This window comes from Salvia hispanica, chromosome 1 (genome assembly GCF_029641045.1).
Source record: "Salvia hispanica isolate PSC_SH4W2 chromosome 1, Shi_PSC_v1, whole genome shotgun sequence".
NCBI lineage: Eukaryota > Viridiplantae > Streptophyta > Magnoliopsida > Lamiales > Lamiaceae > Salvia > Salvia hispanica.
Genome location: NC_142692.1, coordinates 1819013 through 1844477, shown reverse-complemented (window position 1 = coordinate 1844477; position 25465 = coordinate 1819013). Strand labels below are relative to the sequence as shown.

Here is a 25465-nt window from a genome sequence, read left to right as displayed (position 1 = left end):
AAACACACACCCACACACGTCTAAACACATATACACACACCTACATACACACGCCTAAACACATACACACACCTACACATATACACACACGTCCTGCACAGACACGCACCTACACACACATGCCTAAACACATATACACACACCTGCACAGACACACACCTACACACACACATGCCTAAACACATATGCACACACCTGCACAGACACACCCACCTGCACAGACACACACCTACACACACACGCCTAAACACATATACACACACCTGCACGCACGCACACACCTGCACAGACACACACACACCTGCACAGACATACACACTTGCACAGACACACATAGACACACTTGTACACAGACACATATATATACACACCTGCACAAACACACACACATATACACACACCTGCACAGACATACACATTCACACAGCTGCACGCACCACATATACACACAGCAGCTGCACGGCTGCAGATACACACACACATATACATACCTGCACATACACACATCTACACACAAAACACACCCTTGCACACACACAAAACATACCTGCCCATACACCTTCACACACACACATACACACATTGCATAATTTTTTTGAATTCAACTTCATATCAATTATATCAATTTACCGAACAAAGGATTAGGATAAAATTCAATTCTTCCAAATTCAATACCGTAGAATTCTAATTCCAATTCCATGTACGGAACGGACCCTACAAGTTGTTAACATGTTTAGAGACGAGGTTTCTTGGCAAATACTACAAAATAGGGAAACTGCATTTTTAATAGGACCGACACATATTTAATTCTTGTACTTATACAACGCATAGGAATGGAATTACACAAGGCATCATCCAGGAAAACAGAGGGTAAAATATAATAGAAGTACAAAAGATGAAGATGTAGAAACTAAAGTACAAGGGGAACAGGATGCAAATTATGAAAGCTCAGGGAGAAACACTGAAGAAATTAAAGTAACGGGGAGAAATGTCAAAAAAAGTAGAAGTATTGGGAATAAAATATGTATTTAGAGGAAGTAACAACCGAACTCACCTAAATAAACATGCAATCAACCCTTTACCAGCAAATAACTTAATTATTATTTAAATCAACAAACACATTACCTTCTACACGTATGACCTTTAAAAGAAGGGGAGAAAGTTGATTGTGATCTTTTCCAAGCACTGAATCTTGAACTTCAAAATATTAAGACAAATAAGAGCAACAAAGACATTCTTATTATTAGAGTTATATTCTGTACATTATTACAAGGAAAAGAGAAGAATTTAACCATTAAAAGAAAAACAAGCATATACATTTGGTGAGCAATTAAACCAAAACTAACCAAGACATAAGCAAGCTATGCTACTGACAGACCCTCCCTGTATACTTGTTTCCATAAAAATAATTCTAAGCTGTACACATAAGTAACAAAACAATTCATTTCTCTTTTAAGCCTGAAGAAAATGGTTAGGGGTCTTCAGCTTCTACCCATAAAATACAAGTTAAAAGAATGAGAAACAAATTCCAAAAAAGCAATTCTAGATCAACTTTCCAATTGGAGGATGAAAATTTGTATATAAGATCCAGACGACACCCATCCAACTTTAGAGGGATTTGCTATGTCGTCATGATTTGATCGTTTATGGCAAACAAAAATAGCTATTTCCCATGATTTGTTTACATTCAGGGAAGATGCAAGCACAAGAACCATCAACCATTGAAGCTTCATTTTGGGATTAACCACAAGCTGTAAGAGACTATTTGACAGCTTCTTGATCCTGTGTACAGGTGCACCAATTAATCTTTGTCAAAAGATCCCGACTTCGCACCTGGCTTCATAGTCATGTGCCTTTCAATCAGCATGTCCACAAATGCACGAATCTGGCCACATGATAGAGTGATATTGTGAAAGGTCCACACAAAAATAAACAGATAAGAGAACACAATAAAACAACTGAGGAAAGTGGCAAACATGTCAGGAAAATACCACAGAGGACATGTACGTAACTTCACAATAAAATGACCTCAGCATCTAATGGAGAACTATCTTAGAAAATTATGGTTAAAAATGTTAACATTGAAATTAAGTATGTCAATGTTTCTTACTCTAGATTCTGCATAATAGGATGAATATAATTCAAAATGAACAAGTATGTCAATGTTTCTTAATCTAGATTCTGCATAATAGGATGAATATAATACAAAATGAACAGACTACAAAATCTTCTTGAGAGACATGATCGTAGATTGACAGTTTTTAGTAAAACAAAGGAGAGAACAAAAAGATTCTTATGCATCATGTTATAATCATAACAAAAGTGCCTATAAGATAGGTTCAACATAATGAAGGTTTTGTTTCTGTTTTGAGAGGACATAATTTAAAGACTTAATTACATGTTATCACACAATCATGGCACATTGTTGCCAATAATGTGCCAACACTTTCTGGTAACTTAATATCTTGGAAACAATCCAGACTGCTAGAGTGCTTATACTACATAAAACATAATATACTACTTAAGAGTTATATGGCCTTTATAAGTTGAAAACAAATTATGGCTACCTTATTTTTACGTTTGGAATCAAGAAATTCAGAAACAGCCATTGCTTTTTCAGCATCAGTAGCCTGCTCCATAACCTGAAATATAATATAAATATAAAACATAGTTCACAAAAGGGAGGGAGACCAGAAAGGAATGATATAAGAAATAACCTTGGTCGCCGTTTTCTTCATTATTGACTTGTAACCTTCCCTATCAATTTTCCTCGCTTTATAGAGGGGCATAAGCAATGAAGTCACATAATCCACAACTGACTGCTTTATACGCTCTGCTCCTCTAGGCTGGTTCCTTTTGGATTCTTTGTTTATTGTAACTTGAGAGGCAGAACTCTCATTTGCCAGTCGATCATGTTTCCACTGATGCATCTTTGAACTCATGTTTGAATCCTCCTCATCTGTTATGTGCATTGTCCCATGAGATAAGCCCGAACTAGCAGCTGCTGCCTGGCATTGCCATCTTTCAATAGCACTGTAATCTTTAATCCCTACGCTACCGGCATTATCCACCCATGCTTTTGTCAGTATGCTGCTATCTACGGCTACACTTTCCCCAGAGTGCTCTCGGATGTTCAACTGATTAGGAATTTCATTAGAATGGCTCCGATGTGAACGATTATCAACCGACATTTTTGAACTCTCAAGGTTGACACCAGTAGCAGAGAAATCAACTGACCAATCTCTCACTCTGCAGTTCCTAGAATCTATTTCAGATAAGCAATCTTGTCTTCCTATGGCAGCACCAGACCAATTCTTTCTACTGTCACACTCATCCATATTACCATGCTGCCCACGCATGGCAAATTTGTGAAACGAGAGAATTTTGGGAGCCTGTATCGAAGAATTATGCTTGGCACCAGAAGCAGCATATGCCTGCAGCATACATCATAAAGAACATGAAATTAGTCTGAGTCAAAACAGAAGAAAATATAACTTAAACCCTAGAATCAGAACATAGGGAAACCTTTGGTTTCAATTTTCCCACATTTTTCTTTACTTCTTAAGTACGGCTGTTTATACTAAATGCCCAGTTCATGTTGAGGCATAAACATGAAAGTCCATTCATTTCAGAGCCTCGAGAAGCCCAAAAAACTGGAAAAAAAGGTACTTGAATCATATATGTGAGGCTATCAACTCGATGCGCCTCAGCTAGGCTGAGGCAAGCCCCCATTTATCAGGTAAGACGCCACTAAAAGATGCACCTCACAAACACATTTTTAAACCATGAACACCACAGGATATTTTTTTCTTTGGTATAATCCAGGCTTGTGCAAAAAGAGGAGTTGGAAACTGGAACACATGGCAGTGCAGCAGATTACGGAATAATAGCTTTAGAAGAGGTTGTTTTTGTGTGGGCACCATGACCACCAATGCAAAGAACAGAGGCAACAGAACAGCGGCCAGTGATGTCTAATATTGCGAATACAGAGGTAATTGCCACATATCTATCTTACTACAGAATCAAATTCACTTTAAAGCATGCAGAATCTTGGGGAAAGGACTAGACAGTGACAACCAAAACAAGTAGAGCAAACTTCATTTGACACCTTAGGATTAATAGAAAGTCAGTGATTATCTTTTATGTAAACCAGGAGTTATAAGTAGCAATCAGTTTGTCCAAATCCAGCATATATACAAACCTGATATACCAAAGTAAGACTTGCAATTAGAAAGAATGAATGCTATAGAAAGAACAAGAAGCAACCTTGGCAGCAGCAATTGCTGCAGCACGAGCAGCTTCTGCTGCAGCAAAGGCAGCCTTTTCTTCTTCAGACATTATAACATCACCTTCCTCCTCCATGACATTCCTGCTTGAACCATTAGAGTTGGAGAGCTGAGTTTCTGACTTTGGGTTAATTCTTGTTCCTGGTAGAACAGGCTCATCAATCAGTGTCTTGGTGCTTATGGTGGAAGGGCCGGAAGCCTTGCTATCAGTATGTTGTATGCGGAGTGGTGGCTTTCCAGAAACAACAGGAGATTTGCTCTTCGAATCCAGCGTAGACTGCCTAAGTAATTTCAGTCCTTTAGAAGCCTTCTCCTTACGGAAAAGTTCAACCCACACGCTCACAAGCTGGCTAGCTATTGCGCGTATATCACGACTGGTATGTACACAAACTTTCTCTTTCACAGTTTTTCCAATTCCTAAGGGAAGTAATGAGAAATAAACAGTTACTATGATGCCTGATGTACTGCGCTACATAAACAATGTAAGAGAGGGAAAATCACACAACCGAGATTTTTCATATGAGTTTATACAGCTCTATGATGAGCCAACACAATCAAAGCTAAGATGAAGGCAGACACAATGAAGAGATCAGGAATGCTGGTTAGCAAACAGAGGAAGTAGTGCACTCACCTGACAAACGAACAGCAAGCAAATCCTTTGAAACGAGTACAAGTAGACGGACACAATGTCGCAAGAGCTGGGTTCCATCCTTTCCCATTGAATCCTGAAACCACGAAGCAAATTTAAAGCAATTAATAGTTTTAGTATTAAGAAAGCCCAAGTGGAAACTGCAGAATAACCTAACTTGGAAGTTAAAACAGTATATCAAGTAGAACACTCACCAGAATCCATGAGTTAAGGGTGCTGAGGCCTTCTTTAGTGCTAGCGAAGGTCTTCAAAAACCGAACAGGAAGTTTTAATAACTCTTTAGCTAGATGTAATCTCCCAGCTGTAGTTCTTGCAGTGAAAAACATATCCTTCAGTACTGAACCCCAAGTTGATATCTCGGACTCATCCAAAGAATTCTTATACAATGAACTAGAGAAATCTAAATCCTCTAGCCGCCTAACAATGTCCTTTATTTCACTCCTTCCAATATCCGAGTGTCTTCTCGCAGCCTCCATGGCCTCCGCTTCTGCAGTGTAATCAGTTCCTACATTCAATATATCTATTATTCGTACAGCCTCTCGAAGCCCACTCATCATTGCACCACCAACAGTGTCAGGATGCTCCTTGCATGTTGCTTCACCAGCAAAAAATAAACAATTGTCAACTGGCCTTCCCAAAATATCATAGTCTTCTCCAGATGAACCCACGGCAACATAGGAATAAGCACCATAGCTGTAAGGGTCTTTTCCCCAGTCAGTTACTACAGAGGCAACTGGGTCTGGAACTTTATCTTCGCCAAATAATTTTCGGAGAACACTCACGGCATGACCAACATGATCGGAAGAATTAATATTCTGGCCGTCAATAGCAGCCTTACCAACAAGCAAGGCTATCAAAACAGGTGCTCCAACTGTTTTCTTGACATTCCAGAACATAAAGCATCTGCCACGTTGATCTGATACTTCGGCAGTGGCACCAAAGTAGTCAATACTGTCATCCCAAAATACTTCAGGAAATTCCATGACCACCTTATTTAGGACGCCAAATCCCAGCCTCTTTATAGAGATAGATTTCCAATGAGGTAATGGCGGTGAGAATTTGATTGTTTCTGCTTTCAGGCATCCAAGTGGTACGGTGACCAGGATTGCATCTCCTGAAAATTCATTCCCATTTGATGTAGAAACTTTAACTCTTTTCTGAAGTTCATTATTTGTCAGACAGTCCTTCGGGATGTATGTAATATCCGTAACAACATGGTCCAAGTGAATGCAAATTCCTTCTGCAAGAGATTCAACAACAGTGCTGTAACCACCTTTTATCATACAATGAGCTCCACCGAACCCTCCATATACATCATCCTGATTCCAGTTTGGAAGTGAGACTTCTTTAAGCAAAGCAGCGCAACCATACTCTAAGTGAGCAAAATGCCAATCCATGACTCTTCTTTCAAGAGGATTGATGCCCTCTAGTTTAGAAACCTGAGAATTGGGATTTTCTTCATCTGTGGAAATCCTTTCAGCAGCCACGGAGTTATCTTGAGATTTAATAGGTCTAAGTTCCGCATGATCTTCTCCATGATAAGCCATACGCCGACTTTTGAGGCTGTATTCTAAGCCCTCCTCAAGAGACATCTTCATGGCACGTTCCCCCTTTTCAGCAGCCAGCAGTTCCATATCATCCAGTAGGCTATTATACTCTGCTTCCAGTGCTTCGTCCAGATCTGCAGGAACTTTCTCACCAGTCACAGTATCATATAGGGGACAGTCACTGTTTAACACTGTCAACTCAAGTCCCAACTGAGAACAAATCAAGGAAGAAGGATCAGGTCTTCTTTCTGAGGTCACGTCTGCTTCTACACCTGTAATGATGCTAGCTCCAAGATCTACAGGAACACTTAAAGATGCATGATCAGTAAAAACACGACCTCCTATTCTGCTCCTAGCCTCAAGGACTGTGACAATAAAACCTTGCCGCTGCAAGTGGCGCGCTGCAGTTAAGCCAGCAGGACCAGCTCCAATAACTATTACATTATTCTTTGGTCCTGACTTATTACATCTATGGTTATATGCATCATTAAAGGAATCACAAGAAATGGCAGACCCGCCTTTTGGGAGCTTTATAGTTATAGCAGATCCTGACTCACTAGCAAACTGTAAATCAGGATGGACAGAAGGGATTTTTTCCGCATTCTCATCTTTACATGGCAGACCCGTATATTCTGAAGTAGCAGCTTCATTGGAGGGTTTAGGATCAAGTGCATTAGTCCCTAGACTATCATCTTGCAGACTTTGTTGCGGAATACACGGGGCAGATGATTCTAAGGCCTCAATATTTGCAACCCCATAATCTAACACGACTTTGCCTTTCAGGTTTCCATCCCCAGATGCATCCTCATCATGTCCTCCTATGCCGGTCTCCCGACTTTTTTCCTTCCCAAAATTAAAGGAAACTCCTTGGTCTGAATCAGGCAGACGGAGCTCCGCACTTTCTCCAAACTCATCCTCAGTTGAAACATTCAAGTCATGCTTGATGCAGTTTGCTGGCTTTGTCTTTACAGAAGTCACTCCAAAATTTATATAACCCTGTAAAATCAAATTGCCAAATGAACAAAGGGAACTGAAGACTAGAAAGTACATATAAACATCTAGAAAATTGCAAGAAGCAAAACCATCAGAACACAAAAGAAAGGTACCACAAAACTAAATGACAGGATATGAGTATTACAAAATTAAAGGGAAAACTACATAGAATCTCCACCCAAATGTTTTAGTTCAACATCAGTTTATGTTATTTCAATCCACTTAAAAAGAAGTTGCAGCACATAAGAACATCTCTTGCACTTCTATTGGACGTATACATTTTGCCCCGCATCATTCTCTCTCTTAGCCAGATGCTATACTCCTCCTATTTCAATTAATGTTCAATATAATAGTACTAGTGAACAGAGGGTTATAGTTCTTTTGCTTTCCAACATGATCCCTATCCTTTAGGAATTGACTTCCTCTGTTTGATTTAAACATTTATTCCAGTCATGTAATTTGAATTCCTTATCTAGATTTCATTTACTATAGAGTAAATTGCACCACATTCTTGATTGGGCTGATTTACATTAAACAGGAACATGGACCATGATAACAGCAGTTTAGAAATGAGGATGTTCATATAAGAATTCAACATTTCTCCCTGTATGATATGAAATCTGAAAACTTACACATTGATCGAGAAAGATAAAGATCTCTCTCATGAGAGACGCATGTTGGCTTTCAGCAACCAAAGGAGCATCAGACACCCCAAAGTCTGTCAGCGGCAAAACCCGGCTGACATCTTTGTTCCAAACACTTAATATGTGGTTCCTGCAAAGCATCAAAGATTGAGACTCTAAAGCTCATAAAAAGACTACAGAAACCATCCAAAAGGCATTGCATCTTATACTCAGACACATCAGGATTTTTTGCTAAGTAAAAATCCTAAAAGAAACAAAACCTGTTAAGCCTGTGCTTCAGAAGTAGGATGAAGCTAAATATTTATAAGATTTATTAGCCTTGTAAACAGAACAAGGCTGCATGAGAATGAGATAAAAATGCAGCACATAAGCATTTTTTACAAGAGCACAGCAACCCAAAAACCCACAACAGAGTGGGAGTTTTGATTGTTCTAGCTCAATAACAAAAGTAGACTATGTTCACATGTTCTCAAACATTACAAACAAAATAAATCGAAATGGATCAAGATAGATAGAAGCTCTAGACAAATATACTCCAATATACTCCATCTACCATTCTTAAGTCACCAATATGGCAATACATACTTGTAAGATAAGTAATATTTTCTGCCTAATGAGTCCCCTCAAAGAAGTAATGGAATTGTTCCAAAATTCATTGGAGCACCACAAACTAGCTTACAAAGCCATTCTATGAACTCAAATAATGGCAAACTATAATAGCTAGTTTGAACAATAATGACATTGACCAATGGAAAGTAACTAATACTAGAGGCACTGGTTTAAATGACCATGTAAATCATGTTGGCAACGTTCAGGAAAAGTAGGCAGGCAACTAGTAGCAGGGTATACTGACCTGCACTCCAAGTACTCCTGAAGTCCACCTTTGCGTTTCAAAACTTCCTTGAATTTGATTTTCTCAAGGGGGCTTACTGCACGAGCTTTAAGCCCCGCAGCAATAGCTGCTGCTTTTCCACTTTCAGCATCCATTGCAGTTGATAACGGATTGAGCTTTTCTCTTGTTTTATCCACTCTATGACTTCCAAACAACTCTTGACTCTGAATCAAAATATCCCAATCAATATCACCATCATAAGCCATGTCGCCGTGCCTTTGTTTTTTGGCATTCCGAGCAGCTCGCTGACCAACAGATAAAGTATCCTTAGTTTCCTGCTCAGCTTCGCATGCACTATCATTGATCTCTTCACCTGCAGAAGGAACATCACGGTTTGGCTTGCAATCACCTTGAAGCAGAACATGAGAAGGTTCACAAGTGTGCCCTGATTCAATAATAACTTCCTTGCACTCATCATTGTGCTTCCGGAAAGCCACTTCAAGTTTTTGGTTTTCACTAGCTGACACCGGCGATGACCGACATTCTGACACCTGATCATCTTCCCCTTGTGAAAACAAAGGTTGAAGGTCTACTTCACAGCAGTTACCTATGACTGTAACTGGGCCATCAAGATCTTCAGAATGATGTTCCTTCTGTGGTTTGTAAAAAGTAGATGGTGGCAAACCATAATCAAGCACTTTATCTTGTTTGACAGCCTCATTAGTTCTAGTTGTGCCTTCACACAAGGATGTCAGCGTGCCCAAATCCTCAGCTTCTGCACAGCCATCTACATCAATCTGTCTATCAAGGAAATTTTTTGAATTATGAGGGACATTCCCCAACACAGACTTCTCCTCAATGAATTCAGATTTTGTTTTATCACCCGCAAATTCGGTCCTCAAGCTTGAAGCAGATGTTAGGGCACTGCTTTTTAAAGCTGAGTTTTTTGGGATAACATTAACAGATGAATTCTCCTCAATGTCAGTGGATTTCCGTATCTTATTGGAATCTGGTGTACTAGAAATAAGTCCTTGCTTAGAATCAGCTGGATTCCCCAGGGTAGAGTTCAAGTCTTCTGGTAAACAATCATATACACTCTTTTCAATCAAGGTTGGTCTTAATGAACCTTGCTCACTTGCTGCACCATATCTGTCATCGGGTATAAGGATTTCCTGGACGAGTTTTGAAGTAGGAAGAGCTTCATCAACAAGAGCTTCTGAGCCAACACCAGAGTATGTCACGTCATTTGACACCTTAGCCAGTTTCAATCTAGAAGAAATGCGTGACTTAGCAGACATCCCTGACTGCACCTTCTGAAAGTAGGCAGATATAGAATCCTCCAACACTTCTCCCTTTAACTCTGAAGCATCCTCTTTCTTGTGCTGCAATGAATCAATCCTAGATGTATTGTAACCCAAATCATTAGATTCAGAGTTTTCCAATATCTTTGCATCTGAATTGACCTTGCATCTCTTATTTTTCCTTTTAGTTTTCCTCTTTGTACTCTCCATAACCATTGCATCCCCAGAAGATTCACCTTCATTGCTTACCAGACATCTTCTCTTTGTCTCAGAAGTCAAATTCGAATCTGATCTGCAGGCCTCCACAGACTCATCAAGAGCCTGGCAGAGCGGCTCGGACACATTGCTGCTCAAGTCTTTCACAGCAGCTACTGCAGATCCACCCTCCTTTCTTGGACCCCTCAATTTTTTCCGGAAGTTCGCCAATGTGTCATTCATACCACCTGATTCATCATCCTCAGAATCCACCTTCCCAACCTTTTTACTTTTTCGTCGACCACCATCTGCTGCCACCCTATTTCTCTTGGAGCTCTTCCTCCCCTTGAGCTTTAACAGTGACCTAATAGGCTCATCATCCCCCGAATCAACCGCGGTTCCAACATGTTTAGACTCTCTTTTCAGACCCATTTTGTTTTCCTCCTCATCCATCGCCTGAACCATAGGGTTTCAAACCCTAACTCCAGCCTTCACTCCAATCCCACCCACTGGAATTCCCTGTCCACGGAACAATCACATTCAACACCCACATGCATTGAAAACACAAATCGAACAGGTCAAATAAGCAAAAATTAGCCTCGCCAAATTCAGGTTTTTTTCCCCCATTTTCCCCCAAAAAAAAGCAATCAAAATCCTGAGGCGAAATTCGAAAACCTTAATTTAACACGAATACACATCAAGGAAACAAAGCAAGGGTTAGCTAGGGGATCAAACCTGACGCAGCGGGAAATTCCGGACGATTGGGCGAGTGATGAACACCGCAGCAACCGCTTGATTTTGCCCTCGGTAAAAAAAATATAATTCTGCTCCAACACTAGTGAAACATACAGCAATGAAGTTGCATTCGAAGCTCTGCTTGATTCTGTGAGCTTGACTGCTATAATTATAAGGGATTGGGTTACAGCGTCGCATACACAAATTTTATTCGAATTTGCCTGCAAATATTTAGGGGGAAGATGCCATGGTGCTAAACTATTTTATTAAATTAATATTTTATTTTATTTTTTGTTAAATTTTCTTCATGCCAAATATTAGTAGCATTTATCAATGGTGGGTGCAAATTGCAATTGATAATTTAGTAGGACTATACCTTTGTCATGCAATTTTATTTTTAGAGCCATGCACTTATAAACGAAATGAAAATCGAGGGTTTCGTGGTTTAAATTTACTGAATCTAGTCTGAATTGTCATTTATCGTGACTTGTCGACGTAAATTCTTTGATCTAGACAGAACATTTAGTGCATGTCGTTATTCCGCGATCATGGGGGAGTTTGTTCGATATAGTAATTCTTAACTGTATTATTGCATCCTCGAGGGTTGGAAATGTCGTGCTCGAAACCCTAAGATTGTGATGCATTTAATGTGAACTAAAATGGAAATCGAGGGTTTCGTGGTTCAAAATAGTTATTGAATTTCATTTTGAACTGCCATTTGTCATTATACTTCAACGTAAATCCTTTGGCTTGGGCCCACATATAGTGTGTGTCGTTATTCCTGGATCCAAAGAGAGTATGACTGAAGAGTAATTTCTTAATGTACTACCGCATCCCCATGGATTGAGCACATTATTGACACGTACGTGGAATATTTATGACTTTATGCTCACAAGTCTGATTAAATGGTCATTTTATTTGCGAAATAATTCTTAACTATATTATTGCATCCTCGATGGTTGGAAATGTCGGTGGAATCTTTATGCTCGAAACCCTAAGATTGTGATGCATTTAATGTGAACTAAAATGGAAATCGAGGGTTTCGTGGTTCAAAATAGTTATTGAATTTCATTTGAACTGCCATTTGTCATTATACTTCGACGTAAATCCTTTGGCTTGGGCCCACATATAGTGCGTGTCGTTATTCCTGAATCCAAAGAGAGTATGACTAAAGGAATAATTTCTTAATGTATTACCGTAATCCCATGGATTGAGCACATTGTTGACACGTACGTGGAATGTTTATGACTTTATGCTTTACCAGTCTGATTAAATAGTCATTTTATTTTAGAGATCTTCGAGGATCTAGTATGAATCGCCGTTTATCTTAACTTCGTATCGTAAGTGTGTTGGCTTGGACTGAATATTTAATACATGTCGTTATTACTTAATTCGGGAACAATCTATTCAGTGTCATAAATTGATAAATGTATTTCTGCATCCTCGATGGATTGATCCACTTTTTAAACGTTGATGGATTCTTTATGCTCATAAGTCATAACCTTAAATGTAGAATGTGATGTAATAGTATTTTATTTGAGGGTTGTGGGCAATATCCTCAATAGCAGGATGTGCATATAATTGAAATGGAAATTGAAATATCATATACTCTCTCCGTCCTATTTTATGAGTCTCGATATACAATTTTTAGGTGTTCTATTTTAAGAGTTCCGATTGGAATATTCCATAATTGGTAATATGCCCCACATTTTATTCACCTTTTCCTACTCACATTTTATTTAAAAACTAATATATAAAAGTAGGACCCACATTCCATTATATTTTTTTACCAACTTTCCTTTATATTTCTTAAAACATGTGTCAAACTCAACCGGGACTCCTAAAGTGGAACGGAGGGAGTAATTGTCAGTGTAATCTTTATACTCAAAATCTAAATTCAATTAACCGATTTACTAGAGACCTTCCCATCATTGGCGGACACACTTTCAGATGGGAAATGGCTTAAGCCCAAACCCAAAATATTTTTTTGAATTTTTTCTATTTAAAAAATGAGTAAAATTTTTGAAATTTACCTTCAGTCCTCGTTAAATTAATGTTATTGAAAACTAATTCATCAAAATTTGAGTAGTAAGAGGGGTTGAAATGAATAAGAAATAAAAAATCACAGAGGATAAAAATGAAGAATAACAATAGTAAGATGAGAGTTTGAGGAAGAAGATGATTTTATTACAATTAATATTATAAACTTCCTAGTAAAATGTGTCGAGTTGTTGTGGTTTTTTAAAGATGCTGGTTCATTTATTGGCTACTAAATTAAATTAAAAGAACAACTGCTCTTAAAAGTCTATTCGTTTTACTAGAAATATATGGATTTCTTTAAAAATGTGTTTTGTTAAATTTTCTTTGGACTCTCTATAAACTAAATTTCAATTTGATAACTTAATTTTCAATTAATGAATTCTAAATTTTCGTCTCCTCTATAACTTTTTCCAGAACAATAATTAACAAAGCATTATTTCATTTTTCTTCCATATAATCGATGCAAACTCAAATTTTATTTTCTTAGTAACTCTAACCCAAAAGTTAAATTTTTAGACTTTTTCTTTTGAACTTAATTATGCAAAAACTCCTTGTATTTTTACTCTATTTTTTATTTTAAAAAAATATTTACAAAAAATAGTCTTTTTTTTTTGTATGTTCACTAAAATTAGTATCATTTTTATTTCTAGAAAGATAACCCCCCGAATATTATCCTCTCTTATTGTACTTTACCATCGTTTCTCTCTATCTTTTTACGGTACTAACAAGCATTAAAACTTGTTTCATCCACAAGACTAATTTTCGTAGATAATGAAAGTACATATAGTAAAGCCCCTATTGGTAAAAATTTATGCGTCTGCCACTGCTTCTTATGAATAGGGATTATAGATAAATCACTCTTTTTGTAGATATCGCAAATTAATATGTGAATAAGATTTTAAAAATATTTATTTTTCATACTAGGAAATGCAACTTAATGCCTTCTATCTAAAGTTGAAGGTTCAAAGTCACCTCAAATACGTGCTTATTATACACAATAACTAACAAATAGATGTGACTTTCAATTAAGGGTGTCCTTCATCTATAAGTCGTTTTCAATCAATTATAGATCTAAATTTCGTTTGCCACTATGATAAGGCTAAATGATTGATTAATAATGTTCCTTCATGAGTTAGACTTCGGTTTTTTGTGTTATTATTTTTGATTGATTCTTCGTGTCCAAATTAAATATCAATGTCATTCACTTGGATATAATCAGATTTAATCCTAACAAAAGAAATACCTATTTTTTTGAATTCACTATTTCGATAGTACTACATATATCAACCAGATTTCTCACAAAAAAGTAATGCAGCTAGAGAAATTATACTAGCATATTTTAACAAAACTAATACTCTTTCCGTTCATAAATAAGAATCCCGGAGCACTACTTGTTCACATTAATCTCGCACAAATAGTCTCATAGCTCGCATATTACATATTTACATTCGTCCAAAAACCAAACAATAGACTATAATAGAAATTCCAACGGCTTTATCTAACCATTAGGATTTAGAATTTATTATAATTCTATTTCTATAATTTCAGTTTAAAACGTCACGAATTGCACATAGTGCCAACCTAAATCAATTTCACATCCACGTATCATTAAACTTTCTTGATAGAAGCCCTCTTTTATACGTGCACGTAGTTCATTTCAATAATTCTGAATAAAAGTGTATACAAATATTTCCCTTGTAATGAATCATTTGTCACAAATAATACTAATACTATGTATCTAATTACATCCCCGCAATAAAAACCAAACCAATTAGGCCGACCCGGCCCGATTCACTCAATTGATACGGATCCAAATCCCCTCACTCGGAATATCTCTATGGACCACGAACAAAAGATAGTACCCAGCCGGTGCAAGATTGCCCGAACCCGGCATTCCAACCCGAATTCGATAAGTGGATCTTCCGACCGGAGTCACATCCCCACGGTCAAGGACTAGTAATCTTTGACTCATCGAGAACGAGTGAGTCGCAAATGACGGTGCAATCATCGTCACCGTGATCGAGCCTCTGTCTAGCCGGCCCGGAGGGACGCTGAACCGGACCGTAACCTGTTGCCCGTATCCGAATACGGATTCAGATACGGGCGTAATGATCCTCGGCCGCAGATACGCGAACCGAGGGTCCAAATACGGCGGTGAAAATGATTCGAGAGTTAAATCAGTCGGGAATTTTACGTTAGTAAAATTATAATATATGTGAGGATTGCTTCCACCAACGAGGACTCGACCGTCGCGAAGTAGTACCGCAGCAGAGTGGTACATTCTAGGGGTCGATGTCGGGTTCTGGACCTCGAACCTTGACCCGGCTGGCTTATTCGGGTAGTATAAAACCGGCGACAAAACCGGGCTCCGGCCCATTTCCCACCCGGCCGTGCCTAAACCCGCCCCGTTGATAATTAAAACATTGCCATCTGGCAAAAGCAACATGTCACCCATGACCCGACCCAGGGGCATGGTCTCCATGACCCATTGGGGATTCGGGTCGTTTATCCGGATCCTCCCGCACGTGTCAAGCGCCTTTACAAAATCACCATTGTTTGCTCTGACAAACGCTCCCTTCGGCGCGCCGCCGCACACCATCACCTCGGCTCCGGTTCTGCTCCCCAGCGGGAGCAGAACCGCGGAGCCTGTGCTCGGGTAGTTCCTCGGGTCCCCGCCCGGGACGGTCGGGTAGGTCCGTACCACCCTCGAGCTCGCGTGATCGAACAGTATCGCTCGATTGTTGGCGAAAATGAACAAATTCCCGTCCGTGTTCAGGAACACGAACGGGTAGAGATTGTTCTCGAGGCGAGGGTCGTTCGTCTGGACGAGGAAGGGGAGATTGTAGGAGGTATCGGATTTCTTCGGGTAGAACTCGTAGTTGAACTGCCTCCGGCCGCCGACGATGATCTGGCGGCCGTCGGGGAGGATTTGGCTGGTGGCGTACCACCTGCGCTGGGAGAGCCCGTTTCTGAGCTCCTCCCAGTCGCAGTCCGGGCAGGGGCTATAGGTGCGGACGGCATGATCGCCGTCGTTATAGCCCCCCGCCTGGACGAGGGAGCCGTCCGGGGAGACGGCTCCCGAGGAGCACCAGACGTCCGTGAGGACGGTCAGGGGGCGGATGGAGTTGGCTGCCACGTCATACTCGACCGAGTGCGCGGTGCAGTCGATTGGGAGGGCCTTTTCGTCCGGGTCGCGGCGGCAGCGGCCGTTGGGGAGGGAGATGTTGGAGGGGCCGAAGTCAGTCCGGTCAAACATGACCACGCGGTCCGTGTGAAGGAGCTGCATGTGCATGGCTGAGATTCCGACATTGGATAGAAGCAAGTTCCACTTGCCGCCCACGCCGCCTGCGGCGGCGTGGGCTGGCAGAAGGAGGAGAAAGAGGCAAAGAATAAGAGGTGAAGTCATGTTTGGCTTTGGTGAGTCCGTGATTAGATCATAGAGAAATGGTGGTGAGAATTGTGGTCACGGGCTTTATATATATATATCTCACGTTTGATGAAAGAGAAACGCGTGTGGGAATTAATAATTAATCATATTACGTAGTATTTTTTTTTTACTATTTTAGTACTCCCTCCGTCCCAGATAATTTGGGACACTTTGACCCGGCACAGATTTTAAGAAATCTAATGGAAAATGAGTTGAAAAGGTGGTGGGATGTGGGTCCTACTTTTAAAGTATTAGTTTTATAATAAAATGTGAGTAGGAATGAGTCGGTGGAATATGAGGCCCACTACTAAAAATGGTAAAATTGAAGTGAGACAATATGTGGGACGATCCGAAAGGGAATACTGAGTCGAATTATCTGGGACGGAGGGAGTAATATTTTCGATACGGTATAATATCTGTGGAGAAAGGACATGGGGGAATAAAGGAAGTTGATCACTGAGTTTTTCTTTTGTTTATGTTCTTGGCAATATTAGGAGGGTTTTGAATGTTAGTCTTGTGAATATGTGCACGTGGAAGGCCTATAAAAGTCTGATTTTTGAGAATATTGAAGATGGAGATGAATAAATATCTTGGAGTTTTTGATATTATTGGATGAAAATTGGCATGCAATGGAAGTATTGCAATACAATAATAAAAAGGTGTTCTTTTTGTCTGTGTAGTGTATTCTGTTATGTGTGTATTGCTGATTATTATTGAATAAAATGTCAGCATGAAATATACAGGTATCTGACATGTGATATGGAGTACATAATTATTTCAGCAATTAATTAGTTTTAGAGTATAATCTTAATAATATTAAAAAAAAAAGTGAGGGGAAATATGATGATACATGGGCAAAGTCAAAATTCCATTATGAAGAGTAATTATGGGTACTAATCAGGTCTTACTGAATTAATTAAGAGCAAACAAGTACTGCAAATTTATGATTTTCAGGTCAAACTATGAAGAATTTCCAGCACACAGTGCTGGTCTTGTCACAATGAATCTAATATTATTACATTTTATTGCACCATAATAATCGGTCTCATCATAATTATAGCTATTAACATGTGTATTTATTTTCCCCCTTTTTTGAAGCGAAACCGTTGCAATTGTTTTCAAGGAAAACGAGCAAAATCCGGAGAATATATAAGCAGTGGCGGATCCAGAATTGATAAACGGAGTGAGCGAAATACATATTAGTGGTTTAGTTTAGGGCGAAAATGACAATTTTTTTCGATTTTCAAGGCGACGTCGAGGCAAACGGAGGGGGTGGACATGGTAATTTTACGTCCGGGATAAGAAGAAACCAGTCGCACAGAGGGGGCGACCGCCCCCTCCTGCCCCCTAGATCCGCCACTGTATATAAGCTACTAATGAACATGAATTATGTCAAGTACTCCTCCGTCCGCGAATAAGAGTCTCGTTTTTCCATTTTAGTCCGTGCGCGAATAAGAGTCCTGGTTCATTTTTACCATAAATGGTAATAGGGTCACACCTTCCATTAATTCATTTCACTCACGTTTCATGTAAAACTAATATATACAAGTGAGACCCATATTCCACTAACTTTTTTCCACCCACTTTTCTTAATATTTCTTAAAACCCGTGTCGCCCATGAATGAGACTCATAATAGCGAACTGAGGGAGTAATTGAACTATGAAGGAGCCAATGATAGATCGAGAGTCAACTAGGGCTGACAAAGAGTAGAAACCTATAATCCTCGTTCATTTCATAACATTTAACCATTCAATTTGGTCGCGGGTGTCTCACTTGGATGTCTCATTTCATAATTCACGACTTAAAATTAATGAAACGAATGAAGTGTTACATTTTTTTTATTTCCTTTAAAACACCCTCTTTTTCACCTAGCTTCAATCGAGGGTCTTCTTAACTTTTTGCCCACATTTATTCATAAAGCCGACAACCTCATTAATCCAAACATTAGAATTTCACGAGATTAAAACGGTGAATATATATGTTTAACTAATATTAGGAAACAATTTTGGAAGATAATGTTGTGTGATCACATGGAGATAGGTTGTTCCAGCAAGATAAGAGATTCTGTTGCTTTAATATTAGCTGATTTATCGACTGTCGATCCAAATATGTCTTATTATTACTGAGTTTGGGCACAATAGGTCGGAATCATGCAAAGAATATGTGCTAAGCATAGATCTAAAGCTCACTATATATATACAAAATTTCCTGCCACATATTTCTTATTTTTAGGAGACATAAAGAAATATGTCTTGCTTCTGTGGAAGTTCTTTGTCATCATCTCTTTATGATTACTATAACATGCGATTGTAGATCCTATGCATAAAAGAACAAACTTTATTATATATAGACAAATGTGTAGGTTTGTGTTAAAATGACAACCCATCTTAAAGTGACATCGTGACACTACTTATACAACAATATTATAAACGTTGCACAATAATATTATAAACGTTACACATCAATCTATAGATTGTTGTATAGCGTGTTGGATATTGCTGGCTAAGAAAAATTGATGTATAGTGTACACCATATTGCTGACCGTCTTTTTTAGAATTTTTTTTGCCACGTGGCAACTTATTATTCATCTATGTGTATAAATAATTGGCTAGGAATAATGTTATGGTGTTATTTTAAAATATGGTAGCATCCTAACACTCCCATGTATATACTCATTTTTATAATTTAAAGTGATATAGATTATTCAAATGGTCAGATTAATTTTGGATTTTCACATGTATTTCTATTCCACCGTTTTCCTTCCCCAATTATAGAAACTGAGAAGCAAGATTGATTTATAGTCAAATAACGGCTCTGTCGTCACTAGTTTTAATGGGGTCAAATAAGAATGAAGAATTATAAGTTGAAATATTGATGGAGCATTATATTAAATTATTAATCATGTGAGACAATATTTGAGTAAATAGTGTAAATATTGATGGGACATTATTGATTGTATGATGCAATATTTGACTTAGTGATCCCTTTAATTTTTCTCCCAATTATATTAAAGGAGAAATTATTAATTGGCCGAAATTAGATTAAATATAATAAGCTGTATATTGGAAATTTACAGCCATCTATATCAATAGATTATTATTCAAATTTGCAGCCATATTCTTAGTTATGAGTTGCACTAAAACCAACAATAATAATTGTGAGCAACATGATGTAACTATTTTGATAACTCTTTCAATATTGCATAGATTTGTATAGCTTTGTAGTAACCTAATGTCTCATGCACAAGAAAAGTATTCCCTGAGATTATTCACCTGAAAAGGAAGTTACACAAGTCATCCCTATTTCCAAAGCTGGTTTAAAATCTTGTGATCTAGTTACAGTATACTAGTAATATTTTTTATCAGAATATATTAGAATTTCACCCTAATTTTGCAATAGAAAATGTATTTGTTAAGTATTTTGAGGTGACTTGTCATACAAATCTTGAGGAATGCACCAATCAAACACATTAAAGTTCTCCTCCCTTCTGCAAATTAAAGCCCAATGGAGGAGTCTTCCCCAATTTCTCACCAACAAAATTCAAGACTTTATTTTCAATGGAATTAGTACTATACTGAATTACTACATTTTAATTATATGCTTAGCATACTAACCAACATATCTTAAAACCACATACGATCGACCAAGCATGTCATGTTTTTCGAAACGGTAACGCTTCAATGTCATTAAATCAAACGATTTGTAACTTGAAAAGAAAAGTTTGCTTGCAAAAGCTAGATGGGATTTGAAAGGGAAAGTTGTGAGGATCAATAGACAACATTACTCTCATTGTCAATCACCATAGTTTTGCTTGGTTACAAAAGGTGACCTCTGTATTAACTTGTGCACGTTACAAGTTAATTACTTTTCATAGATCAAGTGTTGGGCTAATTAATAAATAGTAGTATATGATATTTAATTTTGAATCAAAATGAAACAACACCACCTTCATTGTCAATCACCTTTATGTCACAAAATCAACATTTTAGAATAAGCCAAATGAATAAAAGATCATTCACAACGATGCTTCATTCGCTTCACTATTGATAGATTATACTCCTATTCCTATAACAACTTTTACCCCATATATTAACACCAACACACAACCAATCATTCATTTCCTTAAATTTTCATAAATCTTGTATATTTTGTTATCATTTTATCATTTTTTCCATTTTATATTACATGGAATAATTTTTTTTTATCAAAATTTAATTGAAATTTGAAATTCATTAAAATCCTATTACATATTGTTATCATTTTGTTGGAAGACAGAAAGATACCCACTCGAAATTCTATAATTTATTTTATTGGAAGTGATGATCGAAATTGTGATCATTCGTTGTTGTGACCAAAGTTTTCCCAAATGTGTTCCACTATATACTTTTGGAGTATCTTGTGGGTGGTAGTACACGAGAAAAATAGGTATAAATCCACTTAGTAACATAAATATGATGGTTATATTGTATAGTAGGTTAGATATTTCTAAATTCGAAAATAAAATTTTCAAATTCTTTGTAACAAATTAAATTTTTGACTGAACACGTCCACCCACACGGCAATACGCACGAATCTCATTGGCCGGGGAAGGCAGAGTGGCATAACAACCCCACTCGCTTCCCCGTTATCCTGTCGTGCCGTTGTGGATGCTCTAACAATGTAAATATTTGAAGAAATAAATTTATGAATTATCCCAGTCTTTCAATATTTGAATAACACATCACGAAATTAAAAAATTTGTAAGTGTTCCAGCTAGCCGAGAGGAAAATAAAGCTAAGTTGTCATACGGAAACACCTATATATGGCAATGAGGATCAACTATGACATTTCCTAAGCCATCTCATCACTAATCATGTTGTGATGATAAACAAGTAAGTATAGAGAAAGGAGAGACAAAATCATTTTTTTTATGCTTAGAACGATATCATTTATATGTCTACGTCAATATATTACTCTCACTGTCCCGCTTTAGCAGTCCCATTAACTTTTCTGCCATTTTTTTGTAAAAATGATATAAAATAGTTAAAAAGGAGAAATGGTAAATTAAGAGAGAGAATAATATAGAGAAAAGTCTTATCTACATTATTGTCTTTCTTATTTTATCATTTCTCTACTTAAACTATTTTTTATCATTTTTACTAAAAGAGGACAGAAAAGTCAATGGGACTGCTAAAGCGAGACGAAGGGAGTAATACACATTTATACCACTATAAACTTTTATAACCAAAATTTTACATTGTACCAACTCAACAAAAATAGGCCCAAAAATTTAAATCTTCACAATACTATGGTTTTTCAAATTTTATTAAAGTGAATAGAGTTTTATAAAAATACTTTATTATACTGGAAAAATGATTAGCCTGTGTATCTCCCAACAGCATCAGAGATGCAAAGCGAGAGGAAGAAAGGGTATGCGTGGGCGATTTCAGCCGGTTTCAACGCTGCTCTTGCCGCCATTTCTGCCAAATTCTTCTCATCCCAGGTAAATTCACCCATCTTATGATCTTAACATCCATTAAATAATTCATCCATGCCGGATTGAGCTTCGATAGAATAAGCTGCGGATTCCGCGATTTAGATATCCGATTGCAATTCGTGTTCTCGAATAGCATAATTGATCTGTTTTGATTGAACACCCTTCGCAAGTGTAGCATAATTTTATTACGTAGTGTTGCAATTGCCAATTGGTCTGTAGTCGAAAGGGATTTTTTTTTTCAGAGGAAGAGAAGGGTTGCAAGCTACAAATTTTACTCTGTTGAAGGCAAGCTCAAAGGCTCTGTTAGAAAGAGTGTTAGGTGGCTCAAAAATTGATACACTCAAGTAGTTTATGTTTAGTGGTGATATTTTTAATTTTTTTTTTTGCAATTATAATGCTATGGGGATACGATGCTTCTCTTTCGACAAATAGATGAATAGTCGAGTATGGCTTGTGTGAGTGTTTTGTTGTTTAATTTGGTAATGATAATTTTTTGAAAGAGCTTTGTTTATGGGGTGAAGAAGTGCGGCATGTTGGATGTTGGTAAGATATTTCCCTTCCAACTAATGGATTGGAAGTTCGAATCGGTTGGTTGATAAGTGCGTGAGTGTGTTCTTTATCCATTTTTATAAAGTAGAACGTTTTAGCTTGGGGAAATTTATGGTGGTTGTGTTTGAATTGTGATGGTTTTATTATGATATCAATGTGATGTTTCTTCAAATCTTTGATAAGTTTGGTACTTAGGAGTATATTGGTAGGGACCATAAGTTAAAATGAATGGTTTTGGATCAAGCAATTTTATTTAGTGTGGGTGTTTATATTATAGGAAGTGTATGAATTTTCAGTTGTCATTATACATTGACATTCTTTACAGGAGAATCTTGGTGAAGATTCTTCGTAAAAAAATATACTTTATTGTTATATCCATGGATGATATTGAATTTTATGATGCTTTACTTTTGATGATATTGGAATTATAAGAAAAAGATGTGAAATGCATACTAATACACGATTGTTAATGTGATTTGAAGTTAGTGAAAATGCACCACTAACTTCTTGTCTTTGTAGATTCATAGTATTAATTTTGGTGGTAAACTTTGCTTCCATAATTATCTATACTTGTCACTTGCTTCGATAGATATGATAGGTATGCAATACGGATAGATTTCCAGTTAGTTGGATTATGCTTCCCATTATATTGCTTAGGAGTTAGGACAGTGATGTGTGGTATGATTGCATTGATAAAACAAAGTATTCTTCACATGGCTTCTTATCTCATCAGATCCTAAAAGGTCATTAAGTCATTGGTTTGATGATCTTATGTTAATTGAACACTATTGAACTGCAGTTTGGTTCATCCATCGGCTGGTTGTTCGTCTTCAGTTTATTGATCATATGTTTTGTCTATAGTTATCTCTACTCTCTCTAATTGATATGTAGTAAAATATTGTAGTTGAAATATGCGCTGGTCGTGCTTTTCAATGTCATAATGTGGGGATGCTATGTTAATAGCATGAAGTCTCTGTCGGCTTTACAAGCTACGGTGACAAACTTTGCAACAAACTTTCTGACTTCTGGGATGTCTGGATATATTCTCTTTGACGAGGCACTACCTCCTAAGGTAATGTTTTTCACTCAGTTACAAGCTTTCACTAAGCTGTTTCTTACCAATTGCAAATTGACAAATGTGCCTGGTCTTGCGAGTGCAGTCTGATGATTTAAACTTTATAGAGTTACATTAGCAATATATGTTGAAAAGCTGTTAAATTAATTCCTTACTAACTGGAGCTTTACAATCCTCCACAGCCAAGTAAGAACAGTGTCACAAGGCTAACTTCACTAAAATTCATGTAAAACTCATGGATAAAATCTTGATGATTGAAAACAACATTTGAGCACATGCTGCTATTATGGTTTTCGCATATCTCTTGTTATCAAGTTTTCTGGATTATCTAATTAATTTTTCCTTTATATTTTACCAATTTTTTCTCCCTATAAAGTTCTTTCAGTAATTGAATTATATGTTTAGGAAAACAGTGGCTTAGTTAGTGAACTGGCTGTCGAAGGCTTGTATGCTATCTACCAAGTTTTACCTAGATGTTTTCATTTCTCAAATACGGAAACGGACTAAACACAGCATAATTTGGTCCTATTTTAGTTCAAATGAAGAAAATAGAGTCAAGAACTATCTTTCCGGGATACATAATGTTACCCCCCACGTTCTGTCTTTCAATTTGCACACGAATATGACTCGGGGAAAACATAGATATACTTGTGCATCTGTTAATTCGTCATAAATTAGCATTAAGATTTGTGGCACAAGTATTTCCTTTAAACTAGCTGAAATGTTTTTAGCTCAAATTTTCTACTCTAGCCTCTTCCATAACGCTAGCAAATTACTACAGTGGTTTGCAGGTGCTGCGCTAATCGTAATCGGTGTTGTTGTTCTAAGCAAGTCAAGCATTGAGAAGAAGGCACACACAAGTTAGGTGAATTTATTGTAGGTAGGTTAGCATCTCCCTATGAGACTGAATACTGATCCATGTTCTTAATGTGATGGAGTAGTAATTTTTGGCAATTCCATTTTGTTGTATTGTACTTGTTGAACAATACCTTTTTATGATAAGTATATTTTTTCATTTTGCTAAATTTCTTTGTTTATACATCATATGGTTTGTGATGGGCTTCACTTTGATGCTCTACATTGAGGAATCAGCTGTCTTACTGCAAAATCGTTAGTGTAAGACCATCTCCAACCGTACTCCATAAATGAGTTTTGGTGTAGATATCTTCTCCAACTATACACCAAACTCAAACTCATTTTTTATGTTTTTTGTGAAATAGCACCAAATATGGTGCTACTTCAAAAATTTTGAGTCAAAAAACCAAAAATGGTGTAAATTTTGAATTTGGTGTAAATGGTTGGAGTAAACTACTTTTTGGTGTGACGTATACTTAAAAAATGAGTTTGAGTTTGGTGTAAATGGTTGTAGATGGTCTAAGACGACTTTTTGTAAGTACGGATTTAAAGATTTGCTAACGCGATTATGTTAAAGATTTAAATGTAGTCTCAATTATTGATGAATTTATGTATTAAAGTTTTGCACTTAATTATTGTTCAACCTACTACCCAACTACCAAAGTATAGTGATAACTGCTCTATTTAGTTTATATATAAGTGTCGTATTTTAAATTGGAGAATATAATTATGACATTTTTCTTAATTAGATTTCATTATAAAATACATTTGTTGTAACAATTAAAAGGTTATAAAAGTAAATTTAACATTTTCCCAATTTACGTAATTTAACGGCCAACAAAATAGAAAAGGAAATGAGC

The 25465-nt window shown here is 37.3% G+C and overlaps 2 protein-coding genes and 1 pseudogene across 2 annotated transcripts; 1 reads left to right on the top strand and 2 right to left on the bottom strand.

Moving 5' to 3' along the window:
* Positions 1–1219: 1219 nt before the first annotated feature.
* On the bottom strand, positions 1220–11417 carry LDL3 (LSD1-like 3). Its single transcript, XM_048119362.2, has 9 exons — positions 11183–11417; positions 8973–10966; positions 8108–8249; positions 5130–7478; positions 4918–5011; positions 4267–4703; positions 2718–3434; positions 2568–2642; positions 1220–1885 (listed from the first exon to the last, which is right to left on the bottom strand). The coding sequence occupies exons 2-9, from the start codon at positions 10910–10912 to the stop codon at positions 1802–1804; spliced, it is 5838 nt and encodes a 1945-aa protein (XP_047975319.2). The 5' UTR covers positions 10913–10966; positions 11183–11417; the 3' UTR covers positions 1220–1801.
* A 3466-nt stretch (positions 11418–14883) lies between these two features.
* Positions 14884–16668, bottom strand: LOC125219744 (aldehyde oxidase GLOX pseudogene; annotated as a pseudogene).
* Positions 16669–21982: 5314 nt separating this feature from the next.
* On the top strand, positions 21983–24775 carry LOC125219862 (cell growth defect protein). Its single transcript, XM_048121947.2, has 3 exons — positions 21983–22132; positions 23580–23747; positions 24532–24775. The coding sequence occupies exons 1-3, from the start codon at positions 22037–22039 to the stop codon at positions 24613–24615; spliced, it is 348 nt and encodes a 115-aa protein (XP_047977904.1). The 5' UTR covers positions 21983–22036; the 3' UTR covers positions 24616–24775.
* The last annotated feature ends 690 nt before the right edge of the window (positions 24776–25465 follow it).

Coding starts and splice junctions, on each gene's coding strand:
- LDL3 (XM_048119362.2), bottom strand. CDS start 10,912: ATGGTTCAGGCGATGGATGAGGAGGAAAACAAAATGGGTCTGAAAAGA. Junction 5,012..5,129: donor CCCTTAACTCATGGATTCTG/GTGAGTGTTCTA, acceptor TCGTGGTTTCAG/GATTCAATGGGAAAGGATGG. Junction 2,643..2,717: donor TGAAGAAAACGGCGACCAAG/GTTATTTCTTAT, acceptor ATTATATTTCAG/GTTATGGAGCAGGCTACTGA.
- LOC125219862 (XM_048121947.2), top strand. CDS start 22,037: ATGCAAAGCGAGAGGAAGAAAGGGTATGCGTGGGCGATTTCAGCCGGT. Junction 22,133..23,579: donor CCAAATTCTTCTCATCCCAG/GTAAATTCACCC, acceptor AAAATATTGTAG/TTGAAATATGCGCTGGTCGT. Junction 23,748..24,531: donor ACGAGGCACTACCTCCTAAG/GTAATGTTTTTC, acceptor AAATTACTACAG/TGGTTTGCAGGTGCTGCGCT.